We start from the raw sequence: 27,936 nt of genomic DNA on the forward strand, positions 1-27,936 counted from the left end.
TTTGTGAGAAACAGAAGTACCTTCACAGATTTCGCTCGAGACAAAAATTGAGAACAAAGAACATTTATTATACAACAATGCAAAGTTGGGTGCTTCCCCTTACCCTGGGAATACACACACATTCTGGGGCTCACCAAACTTTTATACAGTTCATTTCAGTGTAGAGGTACCCTCCACCCACCCCCCCCCCCCCCCCCCCACACCTTCACATTCTTCTGCCTCCTGGATTGGTTTGGCATTTGGTAATTCTGTCTGCCGACGTGCAGTTTCTGAACTTGGAAGACCATGGGGTATCCTGTCTGGGTCCCATCATGTCATTGTCCTTATTCATGAATCTGCCTTTTTCCTTATTCACACATCTCAACCCCCAGGACTTACTAATTCTATATGCAGAACCTGATAATTCTTTCTATCACTATATATATATATATATATATATATATATATAAGACCCTTATTCTATTATACTTGCGTAACCTTTCCTCACACTCTTATCGGAATTCATCCCTATTTAGCACTTACTTAACTTGCTCTCGTCTAGTCTATTATTCTTTATTTTATTCATACTAAATTTACTTCCTATAATCCATTATCTCTCACAGGGACTGTGTCAGAATCTATGCTGCCCTTGTCATGAGAAGGAGGCGAAGCTGATGGTGTCAGACAGGAAATTGAGATGGGTGGTGAGCGGGTAATACAGGCCCCTTGGGGTGAGAGATGGGTCCCTGGTCAACCATTCTCACCGCGGCGGCAGAGTTGCCGACCGGTGCCGCCTCTCCTTGCACGGGGTCTGCGAACACTGGCCACTGTAATGGACACAATGTAACCAGTGCAACTTTGTATCGACACTGTCGTGCGGTTGTCATATTGTAATATTGGCACTGTCCTCTTCTGGTCAAATGACACTTTTTAACCTGTATTAAAGTCGGATTGACACTTGGTAGCAGTGATCGTCATCCAGAGTAGCCATTCCTCCGTCTCACCAGGAAATACCCAGGACGTTGGGACGTGCGGAATTGATCGCTTTCTTAGCGGGTTAACTTTCTCTCTTCTCCCCCCCACCTTTCCCCTCTCTCCCCCCTCCTTCCCTCTCTCTCCCCTCCTCCCCTCCCTCTCCCCTTCCTCTCCCGCGCTCTCCCCCTCTCCTCTTCCCCCTCTCTCCCTCTCCTCCGTCTCCCTTCTTTCTTTTTTCTCTCCAAACTCTGTCTCTCTCTGTTTCTATCTGCAGTATCTATCTATCTCTCCCCTCCCTCTGCTTCCGGGTTCCGGGCCGGGCGCCTCCTCCGAGCGCTGATTCCTCACCAAGGCCGCTCGAATCCAGGTTTGTGTGTGTGTCCTGGACCGCGGTTTTGTCGCTCCTCTCTTTCTTTGCAGGGCTGAAGAGGGGAGGAGCAGGGGGGCGAAGCGGAGGGAGTGAGAGAGAGAGAGAGAGGGGGAGAAAGGAGTTGGAGGGAGAGGTGAAGCTGCGTCACCTTCACTCCCGCCGCCTGCCTGTCCCATCCTGGGGTGAAACAACAGAGGGAACGTTCCCCAATAGTTTAAATATGCAGCCATTCCACTCCTCCCGCCGCAAACTCTCCCAACTAAAAAGTGCCGAGGTTCGCTGGGCCCGGAATGGGGCAAACGACATTGGATTCACTCCAACTCGGCTCTGGGGTTCTAATGTCTCGTGTTTTTTTTTCTCTATATCTCTCCTTCCCCCTTCCCTTTCTCTCCTTTCCCTTCCCCCTTCTCTTCTTCTTCCCCTCCCCCTCCCTCTCCCCCTCTCTCCTTCCCCCTCCCCCTCTCTCCTTCCCCCCTCCCTCTCTCTCCTACCCCCACTCTCTCCGGCCCCGTCTCTCCTTCCCCCTTCACTAATGACTTTCCTTCCCCTCCTATAGGCTCTCCCCTTGCCCCTTCCCCACCTTTCCTGCCCCTTCCATGTCTCAGGTTCCAGGTTCCCCCATCACGGCCATGGTGCAGTCCAGTGACCCTGCTGAGGGCGACCCAGAAGCAGAAGCCAGCGACAGGCCCCTGACCCCCCGACCCGGCGGCACCCCGCTGGCGATCCCTGCCGACCTCTGTGCCCTGGAGACCCTCATCCAATCGAATCGGCAGCTGCAAAATGAGAATGCGGGCCTCAGAGGTGAGCGGGGTGACCTTTGACCCAGGCAGAGGGGTTGCAACCCCCGATCTGCTCCATCTCCTGAACCCCCAACTGTCTCTGTTCTACAACACTCCCCACCCCCTTATCTACCTGTGTCTCCACTGTCAGGGAACGATGTCCCTGTACCCCTAGGTCCCTCTGTTCTACCACATTCCCCAACCCCCGTCCCCCATCCTTTCGACCTGTGTCCACACTGTCAGGGAACGATGTCCCAGTACCCCCAGGTCTTTCTGTTCTACAATACTCCCCAACCACCCCCCCCCCCCGCCCATCTACCTGTGTCTCCGCTGTCAGGTCTCTGTCATACTCCACCCCCCACCCCCCTGACAGAATGTTCTCCATGAGTGGGTATCACCCCCCTCTGGGAAGGAAAATTGAGGGGATTCTGACCATGTTTTTCCCCCCCCCCCCCGCCGTACCCTGCCAATTCCACCTCTTTCCTACCCCGGCTTTGACCCAGAGGCAATCCGCCAGAGTAACCAGGCATTGAGGGACCGTTGCCAGGATCTCCAGGACTTCCACAGCCGTAACCAGAAGGAAAAGGAGTTTGTGACCTGCCGGTTCCACGAGGCGAGGAGACTGGTCGAGCATCTCAGGGCGGTGAATGGCGAGCTGTGGCGCCGGCTGGGAGAGGAGGGCATGGACCAAAAGGTAAGGCCTGGCTGAGCAGGTTCCCCCAACCCCACCCAGTTCTCAATCATATCCCATTCCCTTCTGCCCCATTTCCACTCCTCTCCCCCTCCCTGCCCCTCCCCCTCCCTGCCCCTCCCCCTCCCTGCCCCTCCCCCTCCCTGCCCCTCCCCCTCCCCGCCCCTCCCCCTCCCCGCCCCGTCCCCCTCCTCCCCGCCCCGTCCCCCTCCTCCCCGCCCCGTCCCCCTCCTCCCCGCCCCGTCCCCCTCCTCCCCGCCCCGTCCCCCTCCTCCCCGCCCCGTCCCCCTCCTCCCCGCCCCGTCCCCCTCCTCCCCGCCCCGTCCCCCTCCTCCCCGCCCCGTCCCCCTCCTCCCCGCCCCGTCCCCCTCCTCCCCGCCCCGTCCCCCTCCTCCGCTCCCGTCCCCCTCCTCCGCTCCCTGCCCCCTCCTCCGCTCCCTGCCCCCTCCTCCGCTCCCTGCCCCCTCCTCCGCTCCCTGCCCCCTCCTCCGCTCCCTGCCCCCTCCTCCGCTCCCTGCCCCCTCCTCCGCTCCCTGCCCCCTCCTCCGCTCCCTGCCCCCTCCTCCGCTCCCTGCCCCCTCCTCCGCTCCCTGCCCCCTCCTCCGCTCCCTGCCCCCTCCTCCGCTCCCTGCCCCCTCCTCCGCTCCCTGCCCCCTCCTCCGCTCCCTGCCCCCTCCTCCGCTCCCTGCCCCCTCCTCCGCTCCCTGCCCCCTCCTCCGCTCCCTGCCCCCTCCTCCGCTCCCTGCCCCCTCCTCCGCTCCCTGCCCCTCCCCTCCTCCGCTCCCTGCCCCCTCCCCTCCTCCGCTCCCTGCCCCCTCCCCTCCTCCGCTCCCTGCCCCCTCCCCTCCTCCGCTCCCTGCCCCCTCCCCTCCTCCGCTCCCTGCCCCCTCCCCTCCTCCGCTCCCTCCCCTCCTCCGCTCCCTCCCCTCCTCCGCTCCCTCCCCTCCTCCGCTCCCTCCCCTCCTCCGCTCCCTCCCCTCCTCCGCTCCCTCCCCTCCTCCGCTCCCTCCCCTCCTCCGCTCCCTCCCCTCCTCCGCTCCCTCCCCTCCTCCGCTCCCTCCCCTCCTCCGCTCCCTCCCCTCCTCCGCTCCCTCCCCTCCTCCGCTCCCTCCCCTCCTCCGCTCCCTCCCCCCCTCCGCTCCCTCCCCCCCTCCGCTCCCTCCCCCCCTCCGCTCCCTCCCCCCCTCCGCTCCCTCCCCCCCTCCGCTCCCTCCCCCCCTCCGCTCCCTCCCCCCCTCCGCTCCCTCCCCCCCTCCGCTCCCTCCCCCCCTCCGCTCCCTCCCCCCCTCCGCTCCCTCCCCCCCTCCGCTCCCTGCCCCCTCCGCTCCCTGCCCCCTCCGCTCCCTGCCCCCTCCGCTCCCTGCCCCCTCCGCTCCCTGCCCCCTCCGCTCCCTGCCCCCTCCGCTCCCTGCCCCCTCCGCTCCCTGCCCCCTCCGCTCCCTGCCCCCTCCGCTCCCTGCCCCCTCCGCTCCCTGCCCCCTCCGCTCCCTGCCCCCTCCGCTCCCTGCCCCCTCCGCTCCCTGCCCCCTCCGCTCCCTGCCCCCTCCGCTCCCTGCCCCCTCCGCTCCCTGCCCCCTCCGCTCCCTGCCCCCTCCGCTCCCTGCCCCCTCCGCTCCCTGCCCCCTCCGCTCCCTGCCCCCTCCGCTCCCTGCCCCCTCCGCTCCCTGCCCCCTCCGCTCCCTGCCCCCTCCGCTCCCTGCCCCCTCCGCTCCCTGCCCCCTCCGCTCCCTGCCCCCTCCGCTCCCTGCCCCCTCCGCTCCCTGCCCCCTCCGCTCCCTGCCCCCTCCGCTCCCTGCCCCCTCCGCTCCCTGCCCCCTCCGCTCCCTGCCCCCTCCGCTCCCTGCCCCCTCCCCTCCTCCGCTCCCTGCCCCCTCCCCTCCTCCGCTCCCTGCCCCCTCCCCTCCTCCGCTCCCTCCCCTCCTCCGCTCCCTCCCCTCCTCCGCTCCCTCCCCTCCTCCGCTCCCTCCCCTCCTCCGCTCCCTCCCCTCCTCCGCTCCCTCCCCTCCTCCGCTCCCTCCCCTCCTCCGCTCCCTCCCCTCCTCCGCTCCCTCCCCTCCTCCGCTCCCTCCCCTCCTCCGCTCCCTCCCCTCCTCCGCTCCCTCCCCTCCTCCGCTCCCTCCCCTCCTCCGCTCCCTCCCCTCCTCCGCTCCCTCCCCTCCTCCGCTCCCTCCCTCCTCCGCTCCCTCCCCCCTCCGCTCCCTGCCCCCTCCGCTCCCTGCCCCCTCCGCTCCCTGCCCCCTCCGCTCCCTGCCCCCTCCCCTCCTCCGCTCCCTGCCCCCTCCCCTCCTCCGCTCCCTGCCCCCTCCCCTCCTCCGCTCCCTGCCCCCTCCCCTCCTCCGCTCCCTGCCCCCTCCCCTCCTCCGCTCCCTGCCCCCTCCCCTCCTCCGCTCCCTGCCCCCTCCCCTCCTCCGCTCCCTGCCCCCTCCCCTCCTCCGCTCCCTGCCCCCTCCCCTCCTCCGCTCCCTGCCCCCTCCCCTCCTCCGCTCCCTGCCCCCTCCCCTCCTCCGCTCCCTGCCCCCTCCCCTCCTCCGCTCCCTGCCCCCTCCCCTCCTCCGCTCCCTGCCCCCTCCCCCCTCCGCTCCCTGCCCCCTCCCCTCCTCCGCTCCCTGCCCCCTCCCCTCCTCCGCTCCCTGCCCCCTCCCCTCCTCCGCTCCCTGCCCCCTCCCCTCCTCCGCTCCCTGCCCCCTCCCCTCCTCCGCTCCCTGCCCCTTCCCTTCTCCTCCCTCCCCACCTCTTTACTCTGCCTGCTTTTTGCCCAGGCCTTGAAAGGAAGGGCTCAGGCCCAAAACGTTGGTAACCCTTAGCTTCCTGTGAATGCTGCCTGACACCACAGCCCCTCCAGTCTGTTGGTGGTGTTGCTCTGGAATCCAGGGTCTGCAGCTCTCCCTCTATTGCGTTTCTCCGTCTCCTGGGCAGGGGAGCGGGGTGGGGGTGGGAGGAGCGTTTTGTGGGACTGGATGGAGGGAGGGAGGGTCCTGACGGCTCCAATCTTCCCCCCCATGTCCCCCTGATCGCTGGTTTCGCCCCCCCCCCACCCCCGCAGGGTCCAACGTCCGGCAGCCAGCCCCGGACCAGCGTGGAGAGCTCCTTGGCCTCGTATTCCACCTTGACGCAAAGCATGTTCAACTGCTCGGCCATCCAGCCAGCAGAGGATCACGGAGCTCAGGTTGGTCGCTCTACCCCCAACCCTCACTCTCCCAATTGTGTGATCCCCCTGCAGGGGCCAAAGGGAGTTTCTTGTTGGGAACATTGGAGGTAGAACAGAGGATATGGAACAGGGAATGCAGGATGAAAAATGCAGAACAGGGAATGCAGGATAAAGAACACAGAACAGGAAATGCAGGATGTATGGTGGGGAACGCAGGATGTAAAATGCAGAACAGAGAAGGCGGAGCAAGGAATACAGGACATAGAACACAGAGCAAGGAACGCAAGATATAGAATGCAGGATGTATGGCGGGGAACGCAAGATGTATAGAATAGGACAGAGAACGCAGAACACATAACATGGAGCATGGAACACAGGACAAAGAACAGAATAGGGAACACAGGACAAAGAACGCAGCATGTAGAGTGCAGGGCATAGAACACAGGACAAAGAATGCAGAACAGGGAATGCAGAATCTAGAATGCAGAACACAAGATCATAGAAAGCAGGGTTTGAAACACAGTGTGCAGAACGCAGGAAGCAGAACAGGGAATGCATGACATAAAACACGGAACAGGGAATGTAGGATGTAGAATGCAAGACAGAAAACACAACATGAAACACAGGATACAGAACAGGGAACATGGAGCATGGAATGTAGAACTAAGAATGTAGAACACAGAACAGAGAATGCAGGACCATGGACGGATTACAAAAAGCAGAAGATAGAACTCAGAACATAGAGAAAAGAATGGAGAATTATCATGTGTACAGACAGAGTCAACATAGGTCAGCTTTTCCCCACTGAGGGTTGGTGAGATACAAACCAGAGGTTAAGTGTGAAAGGGGAAAGGTTCTTCATGCAGATAGCAGGGGGTTGGGGGGTGGGGGGTGTGGAACAAGCTGAAGTAGGGAATGCCGCCTTGAGTTTAATATCTAAGAAGAATTTGGACGGGTACATGGATGGGAGGGGTAGGGACTGGGTGTAGGTCAGTGGGACTAGGCAAGAAAAAGAGGTTGGCCCAAACTAGAAGGGCTGAAAGGGCCCGTTTCTGTGCTGGAATGTTCTATGAGAGAGGGGGGAAGAGAGAATGGGGCAGAGAGAGAGAGAGAGAGATGGAGAGACAGAGAAGGGAGAGCGAGTAGGGATGGGGAGAGTGTGGATACAGGAAAAAAGAGGTGAGGAAGAGAGAATGGGATATGGTATACAGGGGGTAAGAGGTAAGGAGAGAGGAGGGGAGAGGGGGGGTGATATAGAGAAGAGGGGAGAGAGGAAGGGAGTTTTGCACTGAGGACTGGAGAACACCGTTTTGTCAGGTTGTACTTGTTCAGGGTACGGGGTCCAACACGGTGAACGATGGGGAGTGTCGTAAAACAGAGAGACCTTGGGGTACGGGGACCGACATGGTGAATGGTGGGGAGTGTCGTAGAACAGAGAGACCTTGGGGTATGGGGACCAACACGATGAACGGTGGGGAGTGTCGTAGAACAGAGAGACCTCGGGGTAATGGACCGAAACAGTGAACGGTGAAGAGTGTTGTAGAACAGAGAGACCTCGGGGTATGGGGCCAACATGGTGAATGGTGGGGAGTGTCGTAGAACAGAGAGACCTTGGGGTACAGTGACCAACACGGTGAACAGTGGGTAGTGTAGAACAGAGAGGACTCAGGGTACGGGGACCGACACAGGAGCTGAAGTGGTTAACGCCGGCTCAATTTAAACATTTAAGAAGAATTTGGACAGGGACGTGAATGGGAGGGGGATGCACTGGATGCAGATCAGTGGGACTCGGCAGAAGAATAGTTTGGCCCAGACAAGAAGGGCTGAAGGGTCACTTTCTGTGCTGCACTGTTCTCTGGACAGGCAAATGACTCTCTGTGTTGGAACTCAGCAGGATGGAGGGGAGTACGTCCACCTTCTGAAGGCACGCAAGGAGGAACTGGAGGACGATCTGCAGGTGTTGAGGGCGGAGAACCAGGAGTTACGTCTCCAGCTGGTCCAGGTGCAGATCTGGTGCAGGCTGGGTACATAAAGGGAGAGGGAGCGCAGTCCAGCAACTCCACTTGAATGGGAGTCTACACTTCCCGCTGTCCCCTCCCTCCTTCCTCACCATCCCCTCCCTCCCTCCTCACCGTTCCCTCCCTCCTCACCTCTTTCACACCCTCTCCAACCCCTCTCACTCCCCTACACCACCCTTCCCTCTCTCCTCACCCCCACCACTCCTTCCATCACCGGAGCCTCACTCCACCCCTGCCTTGTCAATCCTCTCCTCTCCCCCATTCAGCTGAAGAGAGGGAGGGATGTAGGGAGGGGTCAGCAAGGTGTCAGCGGAGAGTACCTGGTGAGGGAATGTTTTGTGTCCATCAGGAACAACAGAAAGATCAGCAACATGAAGCTGTTCCAGAACTCGCAAAACAAATGCCAGTCAGGTACAGTTCAACAGGCCTGTCTATCCGGTCCCCGACACATCTCCCCGTCTCTGTAATCCACTTCAGTCTCCAACACCCTTCCCTGTCTCTGTAACCCCCTCTGGTCCTCTACACCCCTCCCTGGCTCTGCAACCCCCCCTCTGGTCCCCTCTACCCCACCCTGTCTCTGTAACCCCCTCCGCACCCCTCCCAATCTCTGTAACACCCTCCGATCCCCGACATCCCTCTCCGTCTCTGTAATCCTCTCCGGTCCCCAACACCCCTCCCTGTTTCTGTAACCCCAACAGTCCCCTACACCCTTCCCTGTCTCTAAAAGCCTCTTCGGTCCCCTACACCACTCCCTGTCTCTGTAACCCACTCCGGTCCCCTACACCCCTCCCTGTCTCTAAAACCACTAGTCCCCGACACCCCGCCCTGACTCTGTAACCCCCTCCGGTCCCCTACACCCTCCCCCCATCTCTGTAACCCTCTGGTCCCCTACACCCACCCCTATCTCTGTAACCCCCTCTGGTCCCCTACACCCATCCCTGTCTCTAACCCTTCCAGTCCCTTACACCTTTCCCTGTCTCTGTAACTCCCTCCAGTCCCCTACAACCCTCCCTATCTCTAAAACCCCCTCTGGTCCACTACACCCCTCCCAGTATCTGTAACCCCCGACAGTCCCCTACACCCCTCCCTGTCTCTGTAACCCCCTCCAGTCCCCTACACCCCTCTCTGTCCTTGTAACCCCCTTGGGTCCACTACGCCCTTCCCCATCTTAGTAACCACCTGTCCCCGGGAATGTGTGTTCCGTTCCCCCAGGAATCCCGATGTCCAGGACTGTTCCACAGAGGTGGAGAAACATCAGGCACAGTTGGAGAAGAGGTGGAAGAAACAGGAGGCGCAGTTTGAAGCCAAAATTCAGGGCCTGACCCGGCAGGTGGAGGTGAGGTTTTCAGCATGTGTTTGACGCACTTCCTACTGCCGTGTTTTAGCGGGTGGGGTGTTTTAGACTGTGGGAGTGTGTGTTTTATGGGGTGGGGGTGGGTAAGGGTGTATTGGACTGGGAGTGTCTTTTATTGGGTGAAGTGTGGGGAAGATTGTATTAGACTGGGTGTGTGTGTTTTATGGGGTGGAGGTGTGGAAGGGTGTATGAGATGTCGGGTGTGTGTCTCTTAAGGGGTGGGTGTGGGAAAGGGTGTATTAAACTGTGAGAGTGTGTTTTATGGTGTGGGGTGGGGAAGGGTGTATTAAACTGGGAGTGTGTGCTTTACGGGGTGGGGGTGGGAAAGAGTGTATTAGTCTGTGGGTGTCTATTTTATGGGGTGGGGAATGGGGAAGTGTGTTTTAGGGGTGGGTGCGTTTGTATTTGATGGGGTTGGGTGAGATGGGCGTATTAGACTGTGGGTGTGTATGTTTTATGGGGTGGAGGTTTGGAAGGGTGTATTAGACTGTGGGAGTGTGTGTCTTATAGGGGTGGAGGGTGGGGCAGGGTACATTAGACTGGGAATGTGTCTTATCAGGTGGTTAAGCTTGGATTGGACTGGGAGTGTGTTTTATGGGGTGGGGGTGGGAAATGTTGTATTAGACAGTAGGTGTGTTTGTTTTATGGGATGGGGGTGTATTAGAATCTATGATTGTGTTTTATAGGGTGGGGAAGGGTATGTATTATGGGTGGGTTGTGGGGAAGCTTTTATTAGAATATGGCTGTGTGTTTTATTGGGTGGGGGTGGGGAAGCATGTATTGACTGAGCGTGTGTTTTATGGGGTGGGGAAGGGTGTATTCAACTGGGAGTGTGTGTTTTACAGGGTGGGGGTGTGGAAGGGTGTATTGGACTGCGAATGTGTAATTTATGTGGTGGGGGTGTGGGGTAAGGTGTATTAGACTGTGGGAGTTTTTTTTTATCAGGTTGGGGGTGGGGAAATGTGTATTATTTAGACTGGGAGTGTGTGTTTTATTGGGTGACGTGTGGGGTTGGGTGTATTAAGACTGGGTGTGTGTGTTTTATGGGGTGGGAGTGTTGAAGTGTGTATTAGACTGTGGGAGTGTGTTTAATGGGCTGGGGTGTGGTGAAGGTTGTTTTAGACTGGGAGTGTGTGTCCTAGGTGGTGGGTGTGGGGAAGGGTGTATTAGACTGTGGGAGTGTTTGTTTTATGGGGGTGTGGGGAATGGTGTATTAGGATGTGGGAGTGTGTTTAATCGGATGGGGGGTGGGGAAGGGTGTATTGACTGGGAGTGTGTGTGTTTTATTGGGTGACGAGGGTTGGGTGTATTAGACTAAGTGTGTGTCTTTTATGGGTTGGGGTGGTGAAATGTGTATTAAATTGTGGGTGTGTGTGTTTTATGGGCTGGAGGGGTGAGAAAGGTTGTATTAGATTGGGAGTGTGTCTTATTGTGAGTGTGTGGAAGGGTGTTTTAGACTGTGGGAGTGTGTTTTAAGGGGTGGGGAAGGGTGTATTCGACTCTGGGAGAGTATGTCTTATGGGGTGGGTGTGGGGAAGGGTGTTTTAGCCTGGGTGTGTGTGTTTTATGGTGTGGAGATGGTTGAATTGGACTGGGTGTGTTTGTTTCTTGGGGTGTGGGTTGGGGAAGTCTATATTAGACTGTGGGAATGTGTTTTAAGGGGTGGGGGTTGGGTAGGGTGTATTAGTCTGTGGGACTGTGTCTCTTATTGATTGGAGGGTGGGGAGGGGTCTATTGGACTGTGGGTGTCTATGTGTTTTATCAGGTGGGAAAGGGTGCATTTGACTGGGAATGTGTCCTTTATCAGGTGGTTAAGCTTGTATTGGACTGTGGGATTGTGTGTTTTATGGGGTGGGGCTGGAAAAGGTTGTATTAGGCTGTAGGTGTGTTTATTTTGTGGGATGGGGGTGTATTAGAATCTGTGATTGTTTTATAGGGTGGGGTGGAGAAGGGTGTATTAGACAGTGGGAGTGTGTGTATTATGGGTGAGGTGTGAGGAAGCGTGTATTGACTGGGAGTGTGTTTTATGGGGTGGGGAAGGGTGTGTTGACTGGGTGTGTGTGTTTCATGGGGTGGGTTTGGGGATGGGTGTATTAGACTGTGTGTTTTATGGTGTGGGGATGCAGAAGTGTGTATTAGACTGCAAGTGTGTAATTTATGTGGTGGCGGTGTGGGAAAATGTGCATTAGACTGAGTGTTTGTTTAATCGGGTGGGGAAGAGTGTATTGGACTGGGAGTGTGTGTTTTATTGAGTGATGTGTGGGGTAGGGTGTATTAGACTGGGTGTGTGTTTTATGGGGTTGGAGTGGTGGAGTGTGTATTAGACTGTGGGTGGGTGCGTTTTATGGGCTAGGGGGTGTGGAAGGATGTATTAGACTGTGAGTGTGTGTCTTATAGGGTGGATGTGGGGAAGGGTGTATTAGATTGTGGGAGTGTGTGTTTAATCGGGTGGGGGGGAGAGGAAGTGTGTATCAGACTGGGTGTGTGTGTTTTATTGGGTGGGGGGGTGGGGATGGGTGTATTAGACTGTGTGTTTTATTGGATGAGGTGTGGGGTTGCGTGTATTAGTCTGGGTGTGTGTTTTTTTTTATTTTTAATTTTTCACACTATAAACCACATTGATCAAGATACATACATTTTCCTTTTCAAATATATACAGTGTCGTTTTCTCCCCCCCCTTCTTCCCATCCCACCCTCCCTACCTCCCCTCCCATTCATTTAAAGTTCAGAATCTAAGATACATTAAACCCGTCAAACAATGTTGTCACTCAATAAAAATAAACAAGAAATTCCACTGAGTCAATTATTTTCATTTCCTTCTCCTTCTGTCATTTTAGGTGGTAGATGTCCCTGGTAGGTTTTCTCTATTGTGTTTCATGTATGGCTCCCATATTTGTTCAAATATTGTAATATTATTTCTTAAATTATATGTTATTTTTTCTAATGGAATACATTTATTCATTTTTATATACCATTGTTGTATTCTCAAGTTATCTTCTAATTTCCAGGCTGACATAATACATTTTTTTGCTACAGCTAGGGCTATCCTAACAAATCTTTTTTGTGCACCATCCAAATCAAGTCCAAATTCTTTGTTTTTTATGTTACTTAGGAGGAAGATCTCCGGGTTTTTTGGTATATTGCTTTTTGTGATTTAATTTAATATCTGGTTTAGATCTTCCCAAAATTTTTTCACTTTCTCACATGTCCAGATTGCATGAATTGTTGTTCCCATTTCCTTTTTACAGCGAAAACATCTGTCAGATACTGTTGGGTCCAATTTATTTAACTTTTGAGGTGTAATATATAGCCTGTGTATCCAGTTATATTGTATCATACGTAACCTCGTATTTATTGTATTTCTCGTAGATCCTGAGCATAACTTCTCCCATGTTTCCTTCTTTATCTTTATGTTTAAATCTTGTTCCCATTTTTGTTTAGTTTTATCATTTGTTTCCTCATTCTCCTTTTCTTGTAGTTTAATATACATATTTGTTATAAATTTTTTGATTATCATTGTGTCTGTAATCACATATTCAAAATTACTTCCCTCTGGTTACCTCAGACTGCTTCCCAATTTGTCCTTCAAGTAGAATTTCAGTTGGTGGTATGCCAACACTGTATCGTGAGTTATATTTATCCTTCATTTGTTCAAATGATAATAATTTATTTCCTGAAAAGCAATTTTCTATTCTTTTGATCCCTTTTTTCTCCCATTCTCTAAAGGAAAGGTTATCTATTGTAAAAGGGATTAGCTGATTTTGCGTCAGTATTAGTTTTGGTAGTTGGTAATTTGTTTTATTCCTTTCTACATGAATCTTCTTCCAAATATTGAGCAGATGATGTAATACTGGAGAATTCCTACGTTGTACCAATTTTTCATCCCATTTATATAATATATGTTCAGGTATCTTCTCCCCTATTTTATCTAGTTCTAATCTAGTCCAATCTGGCTTTTCCCTTGTTTGATAAAAATCTGATAGGTATCTTAATTGTGCGGCTCTATAATAATTTTTAAAGTTTGGCAGTTGTAAGCCTCCTTGTTTATACCATTCTGTTAATTTATCTAGTGCTATCCTCGGTTTCCCCTCTTTCCATAAAAATTTCCTTATTATTTTCTTTAACTCCTTGAAGAATTTCTCCATCAAGTGTATTGGCAATGCCTGAAATAGGTATTGTATCCTTGGGAAAAAGTTCATTTTAATACAGTTTATCCTTCCTATTAGTGTTAGTGGTAAATCTTTCCAATGCTCTAAGTCGTCCTGTAATATTTTCATTAGTGGATAATAATTGAGTTTAATTTGATGGCCGAGGTTTTTATTTATTTGTATACCTAGGTATCGTATTGCTTGCATTTGCCATCTGAATGGTGATTCTTTCTTAAATTTTGAGAAATCCGCATTATTCATTGGTATTGCTTCACTTTTATTTGCGTTAATCTTGTAACCCAACACTTCTCCATATTCCTTCAATTTCTTATGTAATTCTTTTATTGATATTTCTGGTTCTGTTAAGTATACTATAACATCATCTGCAAATAGACTGATTTTATATTCCTTGTCTTTTATTTATAATAGACCTATTATTAATAAATAATATTGTTTATTTAATAATATTTAATATTATTCCTATTTATTAAATAGGAATTAATAAATCTTTAAATGTTTTATAGAATTCTATTGGGAATCCATCCTCTCCTGGTGTTTTATTATTCGGTAGTTTTTTTATTATCTCTTGTTTTACTACTATTTCAAATGATTCTTTTAATTTATTTTGTTCCTCTATTTGTAATTTCGGTCATTCAATTTTAGTTAAAAATTCATCTGTTTTGTCTTCTTTCCCTTCGTATTCAGTTTGGTATAATTGTTCATAGAATTCTCTGAAGTTTTCATTAATCTCTGTTGGATTATATGTGATTTGTTTGTCTTTTTTCCTTAATACCAATACCATTCTCTTAGTTTGTTCTGTCTTAGGCTGCCATGCTAGAATTTTGTGCGTTTTTTCTCCTAGTTCATAATATTTCTGTTTTGTCTTCATTATGTTCTTCTCCACCTTATATGTTTGTAGTGTTTCATATTTTATTTTTTTATCTGCCAATTCTCTTCTTTTAGTTGTGTCATCCTTCATTGCTAATTATTTTTCTATATGTACTATTTCCCTTTCCAACAGCTCTGTTTCCTGATTGTAGTCCTTCTTCATCTTGGTTACATAACTTATTATTTGCCCTTTGATGAACGCTTTCATTGCGTCCCATAGTATAAACTTATCTTTTACTGATTCCGTATTTATTTCAAAGTATATTTTAATTTGTCGTTCAATGAATTCTCTAAAATCCTGCCTTTTAAGTAGCATGGAGTTTAATCTCCATCTATACATTCTTGGAGGGATGTCCTCTAACTCTATTGACAATATCAGGGGTGTGTGGTCTGATAATATTCTAGCTTTATATTCTGTTTTTCTAACTCTGTCTTGCATGCGAGCTGATAACAGGAATAGGTCTATTCTTGAGTATGTTTTATGTCTACCCGAATAATATGAATATTCCTTTTCCTTTGGGTGTTGTTTCTTCCATATATCCAAAAGTTGCATTTCTTGCATCGATTTAATTATAAATTTGGTTACTTTGTTCTTTCTGTTAATTTTTTTCCCAGTTTTATCCATGTTTGAATCAAAATTAAGGTTGAAATCCCCTCCTATTAGTATGTTCCCTTGCGTGTCTGCTATCTTCAAAAAAATATCTTGCATAAATTTTTGATCTCCTTCGTTAAGTGAATATATATTGAGTAAATTCCAAAACTCCGAATATATCTGACATTTTATCATTACATATCTCCCTGCAGGATCTATTATTTCCTCTTCTATTTTAATTGGTACATTTTTACTGATTAATATAGCTACTCCTCTAGCTTTTGAATTATATGATGCTGCTGTTACATGTCCTACCCAATCTCTCTTTAATTTCTTGTGCTCCATTTCAGTTAAATGTGTTTCTTGCACAAATGCTATATCAATTTTTTATTTTTTCAGTAAATTTAGCAGTTTCTTCCTTTTAATTTGGTTATGTATTCCGTTAATATTTAAAGTCATATAGTTCAGCGTAGCCATTTTATACTTTGTTTATCTTCCCTTTCCGTTTCTCCATCATCACCTTTCCTTCTTATCCATTTCTGCTTTCTTGTTTTGAACACTTTATAAGACAACATTTCTAAAACATCAAACATTTCCCTTATTCTCCTATCTAAAATTTCTTTAACCCCACTATCCCCTCCCCTTCCTGAGTTGCCCTTTATCCCTTGTCGGGCAACCACATCTCCCCTCTCCATTTGGATTTGCGAATTCACTCGCAAGCATCAACTGATTTCGCAGTGACCGTAACTCCTCCCCACCCAGCCCCCCCAGAAAAGATTTCAATTTTCATATATAACAAAGGTCACTCTCTTTATTCCCTCCTTACTTCCTCTCTTTCCCTTATTAATTCTTATCTATATATATTTTGTTTTAAATACGGATAATCTCATGTACACACATAAATATATATAAATATATATATATATATATACCCATATACACACATATAGTTCATGGTCATTTTTGCTCTCGTTACATGTCTTCATCTCTCTGTCTGTTTCGTAGTTGTTCTGCAAATTTTCGTGCTTCCTCCGGATCCAAGAATAGTCTGTTTTGCTGCCCTGGAATAACTATTTTAAGTACTGCTGGGTACTTTAGCATAAATTTATATCCTTTTTTCCATAGGATCGCTTCTGCTGTATTAAACTCCTTTCTCTTCTTCAGGAGTTCAAAACTTATGTCTGGATAGAAAAAATTTTTTTGACCTTTGTATTCCAGTGGCTTTTTGTCTTCTCTTATTTTCTTCATTCCTTTCTCCAATATATTTTCTCTTGTTGTACATCTTAGGAATTTTACTAAAATGGATCTTGGTTTTTGTTGTGGTTGTGGTTTAGGGGCTAATGTTCTATGTGCCCTTTCTATTTCCATTTCTTCCTATAATTCTGGTCTTCCTAGGACCCTGGGGATCCAATCTTTTATAAATTCTCTCATATTCTTGCCTTCTTCATCTTCCTTAAGGCCCACTATCTTTATATTATTTCTTCTATTATAATTTTCCATTATATCTATCTTCTGAGCTAACAGCTCTTGTGTCTCTTTAACTTTTTTATTAGATTCTTCTAATTTCTTTTTTAAGTCCTCTCCTTCCATTTCTATGGCTGTTTCTCGTTCTTCCACCTTGTCCACTCTTTTTCCTATATCTGACATGACCATCTCTAATCTATTCATTTTTTCTTCTGTACTTTTAATTCTTCTTTTTATTTCACTAAATTCTTGTGATTGCCATTCTTTTACTGATTCCATATATTCTTTAAAAAAAAATATATCCATTGTCTTGCCCTTCCCTTCTTCTTCCATTTCTCTGTGTTCTTCTTCTTCTTCTTCCTCTGGGTTGGTCATATGTTGTTTCCTTGATTTCTTTCTACTCTCTTCTTTCTTGTTCTCGTTGTTTTCTATGTTCTCTTCTTATTGTTGTGTTGTAGCTGTCATTCTCAGCTGTGGAGATCGACTCCTCAGCTGGTTCCCCCCTCCCGTCAGTGTTTTGTTTGTCATGCGTGCACTTTTACTTGGCTCCGTGAGCCATTTTTGTAGTCCTGAGCTCAGGACTTCACCTGACCTGAGGGAGCGGGCTTCTCTCTCCGCGGCGGGCCTCCTCGGACAGGTAAGGCCTTCACCTTCTTCTTCTGATGTCTTTTCTTCTTCTCTTCTTCCCGTTGCTTTCGACTTTTCTTTCTTCGCTGCCATTTTCTTCCCACCTTTACTTTCACTTTATTTTAATTTTTGTGTTTGTGCCTTTGTGTTTTCTGTGTTTTTTTTAAACTTTTCCGGAGAGGGCTGGAGTTCCCCGACCGGCCACTACTCCATCACGTGACTCCTCCTCCGTCTGGGTGGGTGTTTTATGGCTGGGGTGTGTGGAAGTGTGTATTAGACAGTGGGAGCGTTTCTCTTATGGGGTGGGTGTGTGGAAGGGTGCATTAGACTGATAGTGTTTGTTTTATGAGAGTGTGGGGAAAGGTGTATTAGGATGTGGGAGTGTGTGTTTTATGGGGTGGTGGTGGGGAATGGTGTATTAGACTGGGAGTGTGTGTTTTATTGGGTTAGGTGTGGGTTAAGGTGTATTAGTCTGGGTGTGTGTGTTTTATGGGTGAGGTGTGTGGAAGGGTGCATTAGACTGTGGGTGTGTGTCTCTTATGGGGTGGGTGTAGGGAAGGGTGTATTAGACTGTGGGAGTGTTTTATGCTGTTAGTGATGGGAAAAGGTGTATTAGACTGTGGGAGTGTGTTTTATTGGGTGGGGGTTGGGGAAGGGTGTATTAGTCTGTGGATGTGTGCGTTATGGGGTGGTGGTGGGATAGGGTATATTAGACTATGGGATTGTGTTTTATAGGGTGGGGGGTGGGGAATGGTGCATTAGACTGTGGGAATGTGTGTTTTAAGGGGTGGGGAAGGGTGTATTGGACTGTGGGAGTGTGTGTTTTATGGGGTGGGGGTTTGGGGAAGGGTGTATTAGACTGTGGGAGTGTGTGTTTTAAGGGGTGGGGAATGGTGTATTAGACTGTGGGAGTGTGTGTTTTATGGGGTGGGGGTTTGGGGAAGGGTGTATTAGATTGGGAGTGTGTTTTATGGGGTGTGGCAGTGGGGAAGGGTGTATCAGGCTGTGGAAGAGTGTGTTTTATGGGGTGGGGGCTGTGGAAGAGTGTATTAGACTCTGGGAGTGTGTTTTATGTTGTTAGTGGTGGGAAAAGGTGTATTAGACTGTGGGAGAGGTCTTATGGGGTGGGTGTGGGGAAGGGTGTTTTAGACTGTGGGAGCGTGTGTTTTATGGGGTGGGGAAGGTTGTATTAGACTGTGGGTGTGTTTGTTTCATGGGGTGTGGGATGGGGGTCTATATTATACTGTGGGAATGTGTTTTAAGGGGTGGGGGTTGGGTAGGGTGTATTAATCTGTGGGACTGTGTCTCATTGGTTGGAGTGAGGGGAGGGGCCTATTGGACTGTGGGTGTGTGTTTTTTCTGGTGCAGGGTGGGGAAGTGTGTATTAGACTGTGGAATTGTGTGTTTTATGGGGTCGGGAAGGGGGCATTAGACTGTGGGTGTATGTGTTTTTTGGGGTGGGGGATGTCTTTATTAACTGTGGGTGTGTGTGTTATGGGGTTGGGAATGGTCTATTAGGCTATGGGGTATTAGGCTATGGGAGTGTCTTTTATGGTGTGGGGGTGGGGTAGGGTGTATTGGACTGTGGGTGTGTGTGTGTGCTCAGCCTGTTTAGCAGATTGTGTTGAAGGAGTTTGTCTGTGTGTGATTCCATGCTTGTGTCGGGTGTGTTGAATTCTGTGTGTCTGAGTGTGAATGTGTGTATTCATCCAGGTTGGTTGCCATTAGATTGTGTTAGTGGCTGTGGGCATAGTCTGTGTTTGTAAGGTGTATATTGAGTAAATTGGACTGTTTGTGGTGTTGGTCTATTCAAGCAGGTTCTGACACTGTGTGTATTGGGTACACTGGTGTGTGTTTGGAGTATGTATATTGGGTACACTGGACTGCATTTGGTGGGTGTGTGTTGGGTACACTGGACCATGTTTGGAAGGTGTGTATTGAGTATACTGGACTGTGATTGTAGAGTGTGTATTGGGTGTACTGGACTGAAATTGGAGAGTGTGTATTGGGTGTACTGGACTGAGATTGGAGAGGGTGTATTGGGTGTACTAGACTGTGTTTGGAGAGTGTGTAATGGTGCACTGAACTGTGATTGGAGAATGTGTAATGGGTGTACTGGACTGTGATTGATGAGTGTGTAATGGTGTACTGGACTGTTTAGAGAATGTGTATTGGGTGTTCTGGACTGTGATTGGAGAGGGTGTATTGGGTGTACTAGACTGTGTTTGGAGAGTGTGTAATGGTGCACTGAACTGTGATTGGAGAATGTGTAATGGGTGTACTGGACTGTGATTGGTGAGTGTGTAATGGTGTACTGGACTGTTTAGAGCACACATGTCAAACTCTGGCCCGCGGGCCGATATAATTACATTTGGCCCGCAAGATCATTTCAAAAATGTATTAGAGGTGGCCCGCTGGCCGCTGCGCTAGTATAGCGCATGCACAGTTAATACTATAAATTCCAGAATGCATTGGCGTCAGCCCGCTAATCGCCCCCACCTCCTCTGTTTACGTTGCAGGGTCTCACCGTGGACTCTGGCTTTGGGGCCTGGCCGGTGTCAGGGGAAGCCAAGGCCTCGCCAGGACCATTGCCCACTCCCACTCCCTGCTGCAGGCCGACCTGCGACTAACAGTGATGGGGCCGCTGATCCGCCGAGATGCTGCCCTGCAGCGAGAGCCGATGCCCCCGCACTGTCGTTGTCCAACCTGATCGCCCTCAAACCCCGCCCTCCCGCACACAGGCCTGAGTAAGGATTATGAACTTTAATCTCAGGATAAAACGATCTTCCAATAGTTTCATGTCACAGTGATAAATATATTCCTGGTTAAAAATGGTCCTGCACCTGGATACAAGCTCATTAGGCATAAAACTTGAAAAGTGTGTAAATCAAAGGATATCTGTACCAATGGAAAAAGGGCATGGCAAATAACCCTGCTAGAGTTCATGCCCACAATCAGTCACCCATTTGATTGTTTCAGGAATCATGTTATTCCCCCACATTCTCAATAGCCCTCAGATTTTACTATTCGACAGCACACTAGCAACATTTGACAAATCCTCTATAGAGAAATATTATTTATTGAATATTTTATTTCTCATTTGTTAATGCTTCTGGAAAGTTTATCCAAAACTATTATTAAACATTTATTTTAATAAGAAAAAGTTTAACATTACATATGTTGAAAGAAGAGAAAACGTGCAGATGTTGTTGAAAATTTTCAATAAATATTTAATTCGGCCCTCGAGTTAGTCCAAGTTTTTAATTTTGGCCCTCTGTGAATTTGAGTTTGACACCCCTGGTTTAGAGAATGTGTATTGGGTGTACTGGACTGATTGGAGAGGGTGTATTGGGTGTACTGGACTGTGTTTAGAGAGTGTGCTTTGGGTCTATTGGACTGTGTTTGGTGAGGGTGTATTGGGTGAACTGGACTGGAGAATGTGTAATGGTGTACTAGACTGTGTTTGGAGAGTGTGTATTGGGTACACTGGACTGTGATTGGAGAGGGTGTATTGGACTGTGTTTGTATTATGTGTAATGGGTGTACTGGACTGTATTTGGAGAATGTGTAATGGTGTACTGGACTGTGTGTGGAGTGTGTGTATTGGGTGTACTGGACTGTGCTTGGAGAGGGTGTATTGGACTGTGTTTGGAGAGTGTGTAATGGGTGCACTGGACAGTGTTGAATGGTGTGTTGGAGCATTGGGTACACCGGATGGTGTGCATTTGGGCTGTATTCATGGTAGGGGATGTGTGACAGACATCATGTGTCTTGCATTGGACCGGCGGACCATATTTTTTCCCAGTATCATGCACATCTCACCTGCACCTGCCATGTGTTTTTCCTGCAGCAACTCTCAGATGATCGCATGTCACTGAAAGCGCAGGTTACCTCGCTCCTGGCTGAGCTGCGGGACAGTCAGTCTAATGTGGAGTCCATCACAAAGCAATGCACAGCGCTGGAGGGCAGGTGAGTGCTTGGGTGGCTTGCATGTCCTTGGGGGTGGAATGGAGGGAGCAGAGAAGGGGAGGAGTGTGGAGGTCTAGAGGGGGTTACAGAGAGAGGGAGGGTAGGGGACCAGAGGGGGGTTACAGAGACAGGGAGGGTAGGGGACCAGAGGGGGTTACAGAGACAGGGAGGGGTGTAGGGGACCGGCGGGGGTTACAGAGACAGGGAGGGGTGCAGGGGACCGGAGGGGTGGTTACAGAAACGGGGAGGGGTGTAGGGGCCGGAGGGGGTTACAGAGACGGGGAAGGGTGTAGGGGCCAGAGGGGGTTACAGAGAGAGGGAAGGGTGTAGGGGCCGGAGGAGGTTACAGAGACGGGGAAGGCTGTAGGGGCCAGAGGGGGTTACAGAGAGAGGGAACGGTGTAGGGGACCGGAGGGGGTTACAGAGACAGGGAGAGGTGCAGGGGACCAGATGGGGTGACAGAGACAGGGAGAGGTGTAGGGGACTGGAGTGGTGTTCACCAGCTCCCTGTGCTATTTTCAGGTGCCAGGTGTTGGAGGAGAGGCGGAGGAACCAGGAGAAGGTGGCAGAGACACAGAGGAAACAGTCCAGCATCACCATCGACCAACTCCGCATTGACATTCAGAACTCTGAGTCTGCGTTGAAGACAGAGAGGCAGGGTGCTTCAGAGGACAAGTGCGTGCAGAACACCTGAATCAGACCCCATCCCAAGCACCTGTATCAGACTCCAGCCTGTAACCCACTCCCGGGTTCCTGTTATCCTACATATAAACCCTGCCCCCAAAAAACCTGGATCAGATCCCAGCCTGTAACCCACTCCCAGGGATCTGTTATTTTATATATAAACCCCCAAACCCCTGGATCAGATCTCACCCTGTAACTCACTCCCGGGGATCTGTTATTCTATATATAATCCGCACCCCGAACCCCTGGATCAGATCCCAGCCTGTGACCCACTCCCAGGGACCTGTTCTATATAAAAAACCCCCGAAACCCTCGATCAGACTCCAGCCTGTAACCAACTCCCGGGGATCTGTTATTCTATATATAAAACCTGCCGAATCCCTGGATCAGATCCCAGCCTGTAACCCACTCCTGGGCATCTGTTATTCTATATATAAAGCCCCCGAACCCCTGGATCAGATCCCAACCTGTGACCCACTCCCGGGGATCTGTTACTCTATATATAAACCCCCCCTCAAACCCCTGGATCTGTCCCCAGCCTGTGACCCCTTCGCTGTATGAACCCCCAACCACCCGTTCCCGTGCCTCTGCACCTCGGCCTTTGTTTCTGGGAATGTGACGCGAGGCTGTCTTGTTCGATCCCTTGCAGGAGGAAACTGGCACAGCTTCAAGTGGCCTACCATCAGCTGTTTGCCGAGTACGACACGATGGTGAAGGAAGGCCGGCAGAACAGGGTGAGCTCCGGCGCAGTTCCGAGGTGTGGGCCCCCCTCGCCGTCCTGCCTTCCTCGTGGTCAGCCACCTCCCTCCAACGGTGCACTTCGGAGAGAACGCTGGGGATACTCGGAGTGCCCGGTGGACTCAGCCCATGGCTCCCAGGCTCGTCTGCTGCAGACGTCGGCATGAGACGCTCCCTCTGGGGAGGGGTGGTCGATGGGGTGGTGGTCAATGGGGTGGTGAAGAAAGCGGGCACGTCTGGACATGGTGGGGACCCTTGGGAGAGTGGGGAGCGGAGACACGGCACTCCCCTGCAGGGTCCAACCGCCCAGTCCTGATACTTGGCTCCGAGCAGGCTGTAAACGGAGCGAATAGTTTTTTTTCTGGGTTCAAGATGGCCTTGGGCTGGGAGGGGGGGTTGGGTTGTAGCAGAGGACTGGGTTGTAGCAAAGGACGTTCAGGGCGCCAGAAAACCGGGAGACCACCCTCTCCCCAACCCATACCCTCGCAGTGGAGGAAAAGTGGAGATGACCCAGCAAGGGAGGGGCCTGTGGCTACATTTTGGTTGGACTAATCAAAATAGGACATACACGTTAAATGGTTGAGAATTGAGAAGTGCAGTGGAACAAAGGGATTCAGGAGTACATAATTTCCTGAAAGCTGAATCACATGTGGATAGGGTGGTGAAGAAGGCATTTAGTATGTTGGCTTTCATAATAGAACACAGGAGTTGGGATGTCATTTTGAAATTGTTTAAGGCATTGGTGAGGCCAAATTTGGGATATTGTGTGCAGTTTTGGTTGCCGAATTACAGGAAGGATATAAACAGTGTAGAGAGAGTGCAGAGGAGGTTTACGAGAATGTTGTCGGGTTTTCAGGGTTTGAGTTATAGGGAAAGGTTGAACAGGCTTCCTTGGAGCGTAGAAGGTTGGGGGGGTGATATGATAAAGGTTTTTAAAACTAGAAGGGGGACAGAAGGAGTTGATGTGGACAGGGTTTTTCCACTGGGAGTGGGGGAGATTCAAACAAGAGGGTGTGGATTGAGAGTAAAAGGGGAGAGGTTCAGGGGAAACATGAGGGGAAATTTCTTTACGCAGAGGGTGGTAGGGATGTGGAATGAACTGGCCATGGTGGTAGAAGTGAGATCGATGTTAATATTTAAGGAAAGGTTGGATAGGTATATGGACAGGAGAGGTGTGGAGGGTTATGGGCCGAATGCGAGTCAGTGGGACTAAGTGGGAGAAGATGTTCGGCACGGACTTGAAGGGCTGAACTGGCCTGTTTCTGTGCTGTACATGGTTACATTGCAGCCAAACCTCCCTGCAATCCCCTCCAGGAACGAACAACCGCCCACTTGCCTTCTTGATGACCTGTGCACCTGCAAAGCCATACTCTTGCAATTTAGACCCTAGATCTCTCCCGGTCACCGTGCAGCTTGACAGGGTCGTTAGGACGCTGGGCTTCATTAGTTGGGGGGCTGAGTTCAGGAGGAGAGAGGTCACGTTGCAAATCTCTGGTGAGACCCCACTTAGTGTTCAGTTCTGGTCACCTCATTACAGGAAGGATGTGGAAGCTGCGGAGAGGGGGCAGAGGAGATTCACCAGGACGTTGCCTAGATTGGAGAACGTGTCTCATGAGGCGAGGTTAGCAGAGCCAGGACGTTTCTCTTTGGACCGTAGAAGGACGAGAGGAGACTTGATTGAGGTCGATAAGATTCTGAGAGGTGTAGACAGGGTGGACAAGCAGTGTCTTTCCCAGGGCGGGGTCAGCAAGCACCAGAGGATGTCTGGTCCAGGTGAAGGGAGGAGACATTTTTGTTTACAGAGAGTGGAGGGGGTCTGGAACACATTACTGGGGGTGGTGGTGGCGGTTGGAATAGGAGAAATTTAAAAGACTCGTAGGCACGTGGGTACAATTAAAAATAGAGGGTTATGGACGTGAGGAAGACTGAAATAGGTTTTCCTGGTTCGGTATAACCTCGTGGGGCAAAGGGCCTCTACTGTGCTGGGATGTTCTCTGTTCCAATGTCAATAAAGGAACCCCATTCCCCTCTCACTGATACCTGCAGGCAAAAGGTTCACTCGGTCCAGGGCCAAGGAGAGATTCTCATCGAACAATTCTTCAATCTCTCCACACCCCATGGGGTGGGGGGGGGGGCACGGTTAGAGCAAGGATGTTACAGCTCGTCCCACGCTGTCTGAAAGGTGTTTGCAAGTTCTCCCCGCATCTGTGGGTTTCCCCGGAGTGGGGGGGGGGGGGGGGGGGGCTCCGGTCTCCTCCCACCGCTCATTCGAGATGTACCGGGGGGTTTTGGGTGGCACCGGCTCGTGGGCCAGAAGGGCCTGTTATCAAACTGCGTCTAAATGTTTAAAAACTACCACTCTAAACCACATTGATCCTGGGGCCAGCCAAAGATCTGTTGTGACTCACTCTGCCATCTCTCGTTAGGCGTCCGCCTTGAGGCCGGCGACAGGAGCGGATGGAAAACTTCCCTTTCAGATAGCAACCCTAAAAGGTTGCTCCAGCGTCCTCTTCATATCCAGAGGCGCCTCGTCACACCCTCCAGACCCGACGAAGGCGACTGGTGCCGCCACGCCACCCGTCATCAATATGTGGCAGAGCAATGGTCGTCTTCCCAACCCATAATCCCCCCAGGCAGCTGGAACCGCTCTGTGGTTTCCAAAACATTTCCAGCTGCCGGGGGGGATTGTGGGTCGGCAAGATGGCCATTGCTCTGCCGTGTTTCGAGCTGCAGAGAGTGGGCAAGGCCAAAGAGGCTCAGTGAAGACGATCACAGTCCGTGCCGGCCTCTTCCCCCCACTCCCGATAGTTCCCGCTGATAGCTCCCACTGCCCCAGCGCCCCCTGGCTTGGAGGGAGAGGAGTAAGTGGGGCGTTAAGGCCTCCTGTTACTGTGAATGCAGCACTAAATAACCTCACCTCCTCTGCACTCTGATGTCCGTATCTGTGGCTGGTGTCTGTGTCCCTGCAGGACACCACAACGTTGGTGCATCTGTGCAGATGTAAATGGCAGGAAGCACTTACCCTCCTCTCTTGTCCCTCCTCCATCTTCCCTCTCCCTCCCACCTACCTCTCTTCTCCTCCCCCCCCCCCCCCATCCATCTAGGGCCATGCTGATGACATTGGAGAACAGCTGAGAGAGGCAGAGTCAGCGCTGGCCCTGAAGCAGGACTTGATTGACAAGCTTAAGGATGAGGCAGAGTCGATGAAAACCGAGTTGGAGACCATCCCCGTCCTAAAAGCTCAGGTAGGGGGTGGAGAACTGTGCCCTTAACACTGCGCCCTGTACTCTGGCTGTAACAACACACCCTGCATTCTGTGTCCGAAACTGCGCTCTGTATCTGTAACACCGAGTTCTGTGTCCATAACACCGCGCTCTGTGTCTGTAACCACGCGCCCTGTGCTCTTTGTCCTGACTACAGGGAGGAGAGACCCATTTTGGAGTGAGGGGTGTTTGCAAAAAGGTGGCCAATTCCAGAGGGAAGGGGTAATGGGGACAGTTAGTTTATTCGAGTTTTCTGCAACCCTGCTCGCTGAAGTTTCGAGGGAGGGGTGACTCAGCTCATTGCAGAGGGGTTTGTCTTTTCAGGCAGGTGGCATCAGACCTGGAAGGGTCATCTGAGTTTCGGTGTGCCGGGTGGGTGAGGAGGGTCCTCTTCTCCCAGGAAGGGGAAATATTCTCCTTGTGACGAGCAGGAGTTTGACGGGGAGGGGATCGGCTTGAAGGGCTCCCCCCCCCCCCCCCCCCCCCCCCGCCTTGCTCCAGTGTTGGGTGAGTCAGGGCGCTTTCTCCAACCCCCACACGATGCCATTGTTACCCGCAGGCCGAGGTGTTCAAGGCGGACTTCCTGGTGGAGAGGGCGGCCCGCGAGAAGCTCCACGAGCTGAAGGAAGCGCAGCAGGAACGTCTAAGGGCCGTCGAGCTGGAGCTGGAGAGGCTGCGTGGAGAGCAGGAGGTGGCCATGCGGTGAGAGAAGGAAAGGGGAGAGAGGAGGGAGGGACGGGTAGGGGGTAACGTAGGGAGTGAGTGAGGAAGAGGGGAGATGAGAGGAGGAGGAGGGGGAGTGGGAAACAGGGTGAAAGGTGGAGGGGTGGTAAGGTGAGGAGGGAGGTAGGGGAGAAGGAAGGGGAATGGAAGGCGGGGAGGGAGGGAGGAAAGGAGGAGGAGTGGAGGGGGAGGAGGGAAGTGGGAGGAGTTGAAGGGTGGGAAGGCGGGGAGGGGAAGGAGGGAGGAAGGAGTGGAGGGGGAAGAGGAGAGTGGGAGGAGTTGAAGGGTGGGAAGGCAGGAAGGAGAAGGGAGGAAGGGGTGGGGGAGGAGAGAGATGGAAGTTATGTTTCTCCCCCGGGGTGTGAACTAAACTGTCTGCTCCTCTTCTCCATCCCCACCCCCCGTCCCCAGGGCTCACATCGAGGAGCTGCAGAGAAGACACAGCGACAGCCTACGTGGGCATATGGGGGGTACAGGTGGGTTTGGGGGTGGTGAGACGGGTGCATGGGGAGCGAGGGGGAGGGGTGAGGAAGGGGTGGAAGTGGGGAGGAGCGAAGGAGGAAATGACATGGGTTAATGGGGAGCGAGGGTGTGTGGGGAAGATAGAAAGGAGATGGAAAGGGGTGAGGTGGTGGGAGGGGATTGGAGGTAGGGAAAAGGGAGGGATGGAGGGCAAGAGGGAGAAATGAAGGGGAAAGAGGAAGAAGGGAGGGATGAAGGGGAAAGAGGAAGAAGGGAGGAATGGAGGGGAGAGAGGGAGTAGGGAGGGATGAGGAAGGGAGAAGGGTGGGGTTGGGAGTGCCCTCCCGGCAACCACGGTCTTGATCCATCCCCTCCTTCCCCGTTCAGGTAACTTTTTCCCGAACGGAAGCACCGTTCCCTTCAGCGTTCCTGCCGACCTGCCGCCGGGACACGGCTTCGCTCACGACGTGCCAGACTACAGGTGCCCCAAGTGTCAGTACCAAGCTCCGGACATGGACACCCTGCAGATCCACGTGATGGACTGCATCCAGTGATCGGACCCTCTCCCCTCCCCGCGAGTACACCGGACGGCTGGGGAGTGAGGCGAGGGTTAGAGGGACTGTTCGCCACATCGAATCACTATCGACTGAATTCCAACCCCACCCCGACCACAGCAGCCAGAACTTTGAATCCCGAATTCATCCCCTTGCTGGGGTTGGAGGGCGGGTGGATTTCCCTGGGTTGACTCTCCACCCGAAAACTAAGTGGGTGTGGGTTTACTGGTCGAAGGAACGGGATAGACCCACCCCCGCCTCTCCCTATTACGGGAGAGGGAGGGCTTCTGCGAGGCACTGGGAAGGGAATGTCGGACAAGAGAGGGGTGGGGGAAGATTGAAAGAGCTGTCACCCCGGCAAGGTGTAGAGCGTCCATTTCACACCCGACCCACTGAGACCCTCGAGAGTTCCTTCTATTTTTGCTGTTCAGTGTCTGGACTGAATGATTCTCACTATTCTTGTAATAAATGATCTCTAAAGTTTGTGTGGTCTGATTGCTGAAGGGTGTC

At 51.5% G+C, this 27,936-nt stretch overlaps 1 protein-coding gene across 7 annotated transcripts; it reads left to right on the plus strand.

Annotated features, from left to right (window-relative positions):
- The first annotated feature begins 958 nt into the window (after positions 1–958).
- ikbkg (inhibitor of nuclear factor kappa B kinase regulatory subunit gamma) lies at positions 959–27,909 on the plus strand. Of its 7 annotated transcripts, none has more exons than XM_069929072.1 (14): positions 959–1,321; positions 1,881–2,125; positions 2,607–2,797; positions 5,838–5,960; positions 7,834–7,944; positions 8,310–8,371; positions 9,173–9,296; positions 20,884–21,002; positions 21,525–21,677; positions 22,336–22,420; positions 25,529–25,669; positions 26,247–26,389; positions 26,822–26,886; positions 27,260–27,909. In XM_069929072.1, exons 2-14 carry the CDS (start codon positions 1,921–1,923, stop codon positions 27,424–27,426), a joined length of 1,689 nt encoding a protein of 562 aa, XP_069785173.1. In that variant the 5' UTR covers positions 959–1,321; positions 1,881–1,920; the 3' UTR covers positions 27,427–27,909. The 7 variants fall into 7 exon arrangements, with proteins under 7 accessions (XP_069785173.1, XP_069785175.1, XP_069785176.1 ...); XM_069929074.1 differs by having other exon boundaries at positions 1,930–2,125; XM_069929070.1 differs by lacking the exon at positions 959–1,321 and adding an exon at positions 1,510–1,598 and having other exon boundaries at positions 1,930–2,125.
- Positions 27,910–27,936: the final 27 nt, after the last annotated feature.

The sequence above is a fragment of the Narcine bancroftii genome, chromosome 3 (assembly GCF_036971445.1).
Source record: "Narcine bancroftii isolate sNarBan1 chromosome 3, sNarBan1.hap1, whole genome shotgun sequence".
Lineage (NCBI taxonomy): Eukaryota > Metazoa > Chordata > Chondrichthyes > Torpediniformes > Narcinidae > Narcine > Narcine bancroftii.

Bases quoted from the DNA above. Each gene is read 5' to 3' on its own strand.
- ikbkg (XM_069929070.1), top strand. From the start codon at position 1,545: ATGCAGCCATTCCACTCCTCCCGCCGCAAACTCTCCCAACTAAAAAGT. The intron at 22,421-25,528 runs GTGAGCTCCGGC...CCATCCATCTAG, and splicing joins AGGAAGGCCGGCAGAACAGG to GGCCATGCTGATGACATTGG. The intron at 25,670-26,246 runs GTAGGGGGTGGA...TGTTACCCGCAG, and splicing joins TCCCCGTCCTAAAAGCTCAG to GCCGAGGTGTTCAAGGCGGA.